Raw genomic sequence first — 9,005 nt, 5'->3', positions numbered from 1 at the left:
TTACCGGAGATGTGGTGGTGATCATCGCTAAACAGAGATGGTGGAGATGGATTAGGGCTAAAGCTAGGGTTTTTGATTTTGTAATTATGAAGATTGAAGAGTATTGTGGATTTAGGGTTTTTAATGTGTGGATTTAGGGCTAAAGCAGCCGGCAGTGACTGGTAATGGTTGCTGTGGGTGGAGACGGCCGGCTTGACCCTAACCTATTTTGACCCGGTTTGACCCTAACCTATTTTGACCCAAACCAAAACAACCTGTTTTTTAATTGACTCGTTTTGACCCAAACTTATTTTGACTCATACTCATTTTGACCCATGACTCATTTCAACTCATGACTCGTTCGACCCAACCCAACCCATTTGCCACCTCTAGGCAACGGTTACGTAAAAAAAGGAAGTAAGAGGGTCCAAAGGTGTGACATCATCAAGTAACGGACCAAATTCAATTTTCAATTTTGAAGAATAAATCAACACTTCCCGCTCACACCCCCGTTTCGCTTTTACACGCTATAATTATATACCCTAATTCCATCTCAATTACACTCACTCACTCACTCTTTATACAAATTAATATTATTATTATTATTATTATTGTTATTATCTTACACTCAATCGATCGCCGTAGACTCAATTTCATTCGCCAGATCATCATCACATGGAGGATACATCCAAAGACCAATCATCACTTTCATCCGGTAACTAATTAATTATCAGTTATTGTACCTATTGAGATCGATTCTAATTTGTGTAATTAATTGTAATTGTAATTGTTTTAGCAGGTAACAAGGCAGGAGGATCGGCGAAGCTCCTTCGGTATCCGCTTCGATCGGCTGCTAAATCCAAGGAAGAAAAGCCTTCTTCAACTGCTTCAGCTTCTAGAAGGTTTCATTTCGGTTTCAGTAACTATATTTATGTGCTCTGTAATTGCTAATTACATTTGATCGTGTAGAATTTAGGTTACATAAAGTTATGCTCCATGTTGATGCTTCTATTGATTTATGATATCTGTATTTAAGTTCGTTAGTTTAATAAATGAACGAACATGAAACGAGGTTATGCTCATTCAATTGTGTTTGTGAACGTTCGATAATCTGTTCGTTTATGTTTGTTTGTTTATCTTTATGCGTTGAAGGTTTTTAATATTTATTATTAAAATTTGATGCTCTGTAATTGACTAATTGTTAATTACCTTTGATTGTGTAGAATTTAGGTTATAAAAAGTGATGCTCTAAGTAAACAAACGAACGTTCGGTGAATTGTTTGGCTGGAAGTTCGTTTACGCTCTTTTGTTTGTATAATAAATTAATGAACATTAACATTGAAGTTTGTTTCATTAACTAAAAGAATGGACATGAAATGAGGCTATGCTCGGTCAATTGTGTTCTTGAAGGTTCGATAATGTGTTCATTTATGTTCGTTGATGTATGTTTGTTTATGTTTATGCGTTAAAGGTTTTTAATATTTTTTATTGACTTTTCTAATCTTTTTTTATAGATTTAAGCAAAATTGTTAACTATAAAACATAAATTATGAGTGTTATGTGATTAATTTATCTGTAAAATTAACATATGAATATGAATGTTAAAAGAAACACCAACGTAAACTTGGTAGCCAGAGTGACAAACTGATCGTTCTCAGTTAGCTAAATCAAATAAAACATTGTTTGTGTTCGTTCGTTTATGTTTGCGAACCGTTCACTTCCTTAATGAACAGACATGAACAAGAAATTTTGTTCGGTTAGGTGTTCATGAACCGTTCTCTTGTCCGATAAAAACTCAACGAACGAAATGAACAAGACCTTGTTCGGCCTGGTTTGGTTCGTTTACAGCTCTAATCTATGCTATGTGAATGTGGCAAGTTTATCTTAGATAATGGTAGTTTTTTTTAACAATTATGGTTCTATGAAAGTAATTTGTTGGTTCATTTGTAGTTAAATAAATTCAGTCTGGCTGATGTTTGAATTGCATTTTCCTTAAAAGGAACATACTCTAGTGATACTGCTCTTTGATTTCCTGGATATCAATAAACTTATGCTGTTGGTTTTCGATAAATTATCAGTTATGTTATGAGTTAACTAATCATAATTCATGAATTTATATATTTAGGATAAGGCCTGCTTCAAGTGTGAGCCAAAGTGTTAATGTTCTTGATTTATCTTCCAAAGAGAAATCTGCCAAGCCTCTTAGAAGGCTCTCTATTCCCACCAAACCATCTGCCAGACCTACTGCTCAACCGGCTAAAAACATAACTCCAATATCCGAGACTAGAGCAAATAGGTCTAGGAGCATAGAGGGTAAAAGTGTCATTCCAGTTTCAGATGCTTCTAGGACACTGCCCCAAAAAAAATTCAGTGTTCTTTCTTCAGCTTCTTATTGGCTCTCACACATTAAGCTCTCTGAAGCTGCTGGAAAACACCAGTTGTCACTCGGTTTCTTTAAAATCGCTCAAGAAGCTGTGTGCGAGGTATCACATTTATATAGGTTTCTTTAAACCCGATTCATGATTTAACAAACTTTAAGTTCATTGTTTTATTTTTTAAAATGCTAGAATCCACAACTACTGAAAGACGAGCTCAAGTCGTATGCACTTCGTCACAACATTATTGATTTAGGAGAATCTGCACAAGAAGTTCTCCAAAGCTATGAAATATCAGAAACTATACTGCAGGGTACACAATCACCATCTGAAGATGCACAAAATTTGTCTTCGGTTACTGGAATTCAAAAACCAAAGCCAAAGCCAAAATCTTCGACTACCAATATTGGTTCTGTTGCTAAAGAATCGGTTAAGGAAACTCACCAGAAGAAACTTGTGTCCAACACAAAAGGTTTAACTAATAAGAAAGTGACAAGTCAGCAGTCTGGTTTAGAATCCGGAAGTCGAAAGGTGCAAAAGAACTTTCAGAAGCCAGTCAAGAAAGAGGTCAACAAAGAGAAACAGTTGGTGAAGAGCAAGGGAAAGAAACCTGTTACTGAAGGTGATTAATTATTTTGCATTTCGAAATTGAAGATTTATTTGATTTTGTAAAATGTTAATGTTAGCCTAAAGTTAGTTTCAACACCTTATTTGCAGATGCAATAAGTTCAGAGGAGGCAGCTACCGAGGAAAACAAAGAAAACATGGTAAGAACATCCTATGATAATACTGTTTCTTTCAAAAAAATGTAATATTAAAGATTAACTTGACGTTTTAAAATGCTTATATTAGTATATTACTAATCTGGATTTGTTTTGTGCTATAGGATGCTACCCCTGTGGAGGAAATCAGTTTGGAAGCATAATCATATACTCTGCTTCTAGTAAGCCGGGAATACAATAACTTTGTTTTATGAATTCGTTGTTGGGTTTTCGTTTCGTATAGATGAAAATAGGTGGCGTGTGAATTTGTTACATGGGATGTTTGTTTTGTCTCTTGTTGCTTTGGTGTCTAAAAGGTTATATCATCTTGTATGATAAAACTCTTTGGTATTTTGCAATTGTTGATTTTTTAAACGATAGATCAAGACTTCAAGAGGAGAGTTGCTCAAGTTATGATAAAACGCATATATGACCGATGCACATCCTCAATGTCATTGCCACAAGGAAAGAACTGCATATCAAGACTTCAAGAGGAGAGTTGCTCAAGTTATGCAAGCCAAGGTGCTGAGCCGGATAATGCTCAAGATAGAAGCCAATGATAGATATACGATATTAATCATAACTTGCATTGGTCCAATTGAAAAAATATAATACTTTGATCGGTTTTCAACTTTTTTATAACCTTGTTACGGAAAAAAAATATTCCAAAATGATGCAATTATAAGAAATGCTACTGACTAGGTGAGAAATTTCAAACCATATTTTATCAAGGATTTCATCTCATAATTATCTATGCTTGTTTATGTCTTTAGCATAGAGGTGCACAAAAAACCTGGAACCGGACCCGAAAAAAAACTGGAACCGGTTTTTCTAAAACCCGGGTTTTTAATACCCGAACCCGACCCTACCCGTAGGGTATGAATAGGGTATAACTTTAAATGTTGAAACCCGTACCCGATCTAAACCCGATAATACAAGAAACCCGAAACCCGGTTTAATCTATACCCGAAACCCGGTTCTAGTTATACCCGAAACCCGGGTTTTTTGCATACCCGAACCGGATTTTTTGTATGTTAGGATATTAGTGTTTGTGCACATGTTTTTGTGTGGCTGTCCACAGATCTATAGTCGTTCTCCAACGGATTTTTTTTGGAGCACGTATATGATATAAATAGTTATTTAGAGCAACACTTTTTGATATACCACACAACAACCGAAAACACATAAAATATATGTTTTTTGTATCATTGTTTAGTTGTTTATCTATGTTTGAATGAACTTTGAAGTTTGTATGCAAAAAAATGAAGTTAGGATAAAAAAATGAAGCAGACCCGTTAATAGAAGAAAGCTATAGAAAATGGGTTTTTTTTAATACCCGGAAAATAGGGTATTCAAAACCCATAAAACGGGTTTTTTTTAATAACCGAAAATAGGGTCTTCAAATATCCGGGTATTGAAGACCCGGTTCAATACCCTACCCGAACCCGGTACACAGGGTATGGTTTTTCAAGCCAATACCCTACCCGAACCCGACCTGATTATTGTTAATACCCGATCATACATGAACCGGTTCCATACCCGAACCCGGTTTTTCATAATACCCGATTTGTGAACCTCTACTTTAGCATGACCACTTGATGAAATGTGGAGGGAAGTGGCGGAAATGGCCGATGCTAATGGAAGAATTCCTCTTTATATAATAGGTATTGTAGTTGGTATTCTTGTGATCAGTTTAGTAGGCGTTTTCTTTTATGGGTCATATTCGACAACGTTACAACAAGATAGTTAAGGAAAAGGAAAAATGTAGAGAATTCAAGAGGAACAAGTCATATGTTTTTGTTGGGTTTACATCACAGGAATAAATAATGATTCAATTAATTAATATAGTTAAAATGCTATTGGGCTTCAAATCAAACTACGTGGGCTGAACTAATTAAATGGGCTTCAATAAAAATATGGATTAGACCATGAGCCGGTTGTGAAAAAGAAAAGACACAAGGCTGGAAATAAGAAGTTGGTTTTCTTTTGGTTTCCTGTGATCACTACCGGGACTACGGTTTGGTTGCTCTCATTTAACTTTAATGTTTAATATTTGTATTCGACACTTGTATATGTTTGAATTGTGACAATCTAGTTCATATTTATTTTTATGATATTATTTTGTTGTATCATTTGAATTGTTGAATTTCCCGATTGTGCTAGGTGTGTATTAGATGTCTTGTTGGTACTGTTTTATGTGGTTCGGGTCTAAAGTTAATTGATCAGTCAATATAAGTTATGTTTACGTAATCTTTCGAATACTTATATTAAGCATTGAGTTAACATGTTGCAATCCGACATAGTTGAGTGACAATTGTGTTTAGGCATTTAAGCGGATTTTAATCATAAGCATGTGTGATTGGTTTTGCATTAATTGACAAAAAGTTTATTTTTGTGACTAGCATACCCTAGTTAATTTAGTTATGGATCACGTGGTTGGTGCATAATTACATGGATCGCGCTCAAGTTCATTTTTAGATCAATATAAGCTATGCCTATGTTGCCGATTAAACATTGTTGTTACCAATCAAATTATTACTTATTCTCATATTCATAACCATTTAAGCTCTCTCATTTTTCTTTGTGTTTTGTTGCTTCTTAATTTTATTGAAAATTAGTTTAGCTAATTAAATCTCCAACCAAGCTTTCAAAAATTTATTTTATAACTATATAAATTATATATACTAACCTACTATTCGTGGATATAATACCCTACCTACCTAGATTATTTAGTTTTTCACATGACTTAATGACGCTCAACAGAGGCCCAAGAATGGAATCAAGACAATGGTGACATTAATGCTATATGATATCGGTTTTAACCATTTGAAACCAAACACAAGTAAGGGATTGAGTCACGCAAAGATGTCGCGCAAGGATAAAGTCACCAGAGTGCATGAACACAAGATTAAGATGCTTACATGAGTACATTTTAATCGAGAGTATACGAAAAGGTGTATGATATATATATATGTCGAGTACATTAGCATAGATAAAACTCAACCACTTAAAATGCCAAAGAAAATCAAACACCGTTATTGAGGCATGTGGTGGGTGAGATAGAGTAGTCACACAACTCATTAGGAAGGCGCAATAAAGAAATTGTGAGATTTGGTGAGGCTAAATATGTCGAGCCACCTAGAACGTTGATAAAAGGGCTTTACAAATTTCAAATCGTTCCAATCTAATCTTGAAATAATATAGAAATGCGTGGAAAGTTCCTTGAAAAGTATTAGAGCCGTTTGGTTTGTAGAATGTTTCCAAAGGAATTGGAATTTAAGAGAACTAGAAATAATTTCAATAAAAATGTGTATTGTGTTTGGTTTGTAAAATTAGAAAACAAGAAAGATAAATTGACAAATCCGGCCCCATCACTCGATCTACTCCTTCTTCACCTCCCAATTCTAATTTCATCACTTATTTAATTGAAAGATCAATATGTGGAGAACCGATTAATTGAAAGATCCATATATGGATCCAGGTTTTGTAGTGACAATTTCACAAATTGCTAAACGAAGAAACCAAAATTTAGGTCAAAACTGAAACGTGATACTGTGATTTATCTTATCGATCATCAAATTCGGTCATCTTTTACATCTTAGTCTAATTCGATTAAGCATTGAGCGTACCCACAGTTGATTTAATTTGATAGTGTTTATCATGATTTTGAGATTAATCAAGTCAAGTGTTATGAACAATTTCTTCATCACGATTCTGTTTCATCTACTGGTCCGTTCAACTCATCAACAAAGATGTTTTGTATGATTTTGCACATGTTTAAATCAATAATTATTTAACATAATACTTGACAAGAGAGTCGTTCTAATTCCCGGAACATACAAAATATAACATAAAAACAATTGTTTTCCAAAAGTAAACACAAGTTAACATTCCTTATTCCTTTGATAGGATCGATTGCCACGTTTCCCATCTATAACACGGGCCTATCTTAGATCTTTACACACTTGACTTGTAGCAACCGATGCCACCCACCATGCAACTTCATCATCATGTACAATGAATGATTCAGAATAAAGGAAACTTAACCAATTAAAATTTGTAAGCGTACCCATTTGACCCAACGGGTCCTTCGACCCACTCTGTCCAGCCTTGAAACTTTCCTTCTTTCCTATAGAAACTCTCACCCGACAATCCCATTTGAAATGTTATGTTTTACCACACTTCCGACAAGCCTACGTAGTTTCTTGTTAAGATTTTGTGTGTCATTGTGACTCTTGCGTTATTTCCCGAATTCTTGTTAAATATCATGCATATATTCCCACTTTCAACCACATTCACCGAATTTGAAGATTGACCAATTTTATGTTTTCCCTTAGTTTTGTCATTTTCTTGTGCCTGAATATTTTTCTTCAACCCGGATATGGCTTCATAATTGAACCAATGTCAATTTGTCCTTTTGATGTTTCTGGGCATGCTTAAAATATTTCCGTATAGGTGGAAGTTTTTCAATTATGCTAGACATAAAAATTAATTCATCCATATGCATATTATGTTGTTTAAATTGACTCAAATTATGCAATATTCCATTAATTTGTTCTATAGCGGACCGATTATTTACCATCTTGTAGGAACTAAAATTGCTTACATGTTCCTGACGCATCTCTACCAATATTTAATTCAATTCGCAGATGTTGCTTCCTGGTAGACATCGAACAATGAATTTGACATTCCATTTAGATTGTTCTCTTTGTATATACAATCATCATTTTCCCACTTGAGTCTTCTTCTTTGTTAAAGGGTTTCATTTTCCACTTCTTCAGGAATCGGTGCTGATAGAACGTAAGCAACTTTCAATCGTCTAAAATGCTGACCATCAATTTTCTCTAACTTTGCAAACTTACAAGAAGGGCGATTTGACATTGATTCAATTGGGAAACCATATCCGGATTGAAGAATCATATCAGGTACAGGAAATTGACAAAACTAAGGGTAAAACTGAAGTGAGTCAATCTTACGGTAAATGTGGTTGAAAGTGGGAATAAGTTAATCAAAACTAACAAGTATTCGAGAAATAAATGCAAAAGTCACAGTGACAATAACATCCCAATAAGAAATCAAAATCGACTTGTTGTAAGTGTGGTAAAATGAGACACTTCAAAAGAGATTGTCGTGTGAAAGTTTTTAGAGGAATCAAGGCAAGTAAAGGGGCTGGTTAGAGTGGGGTGAAAGACTTGTTAGGGCATATTTAAGTTCAATCAGGTTTGTTTGTTTGTTTAGGCTGCAAGCCAACAAACAAAACATGTTCTCTGATCATGAAGTATCCCACGATTTGAAGAATTCTGGTGAGTATATGAAGTCAGCATGTCAAGTTTTGGAGAAAGGTTGATGGGTGTTTAACCTCCAAGTCTGGATTCGGTTGAGGGTTACCATGTATCTTTCGGGTCTAAACCGGGCATGACAAAGGAAGAAATCGCAAGAAGGGGCAAAGGATTTTCTCATGACGCGAGAAAAAAGTCATTAAGGTTTAAAGGGGAAAGACCGGTCATATTGTTACATTTAGTCCTAGTAAGTATGTTAATGATTGTGTAATATCACCCGGGATTGACTTTTCTAGTTATTGGAAAGAATGGTAAAAACTATGGTGAAGTTTGGTATGTTGATCCTCATGTCAAAAATCACGTAACTGGCAATAATGTTTTGTTTAAAAAATGTAAACGAATTTTTGAAAATCCAGATCAAAAGAAATCAAGTGAGTTTGTGTTTTCACACGGCCCTGGGGAACTAAAAATACCGGTTGATGGAAGGTAGAGGAAAATCCCATGTGTTAGTTATAAACTAAAAACAGATAAGAATATCTTGAGTATGAATCAGTGGTTGTCTCAAGGAATTGAGACGATGGTTCATGGCGATAGGTGTACGTTGAAAAAGT

At 34.8% G+C, this 9,005-nt stretch overlaps 1 protein-coding gene across 1 annotated transcript; it reads left to right on the top strand.

The window, feature by feature from the left end:
- Positions 1-601: 601 nt before the first annotated feature.
- On the top strand, positions 602-3,408 carry LOC143587720 (uncharacterized). Its single transcript, XM_077068927.1, has 6 exons — positions 602-694; positions 779-881; positions 2,105-2,462; positions 2,547-2,976; positions 3,072-3,121; positions 3,241-3,408. Exons 1-6 carry the CDS (start codon positions 655-657, stop codon positions 3,277-3,279), a joined length of 1,020 nt encoding a protein of 339 aa, XP_076925042.1. The 5' UTR covers positions 602-654; the 3' UTR covers positions 3,280-3,408.
- The last annotated feature ends 5,597 nt before the right edge of the window (positions 3,409-9,005 follow it).

This window comes from Bidens hawaiensis, unplaced genomic scaffold, assembly GCF_021521415.1.
Source record: "Bidens hawaiensis isolate Kalapana, Puna unplaced genomic scaffold, B.hawaiensis_p1.1 tig00035845_1, whole genome shotgun sequence".
Lineage (NCBI taxonomy): Eukaryota > Viridiplantae > Streptophyta > Magnoliopsida > Asterales > Asteraceae > Bidens > Bidens hawaiensis.
This window is presented reverse-complemented; position numbering and strand designations above follow the sequence as displayed.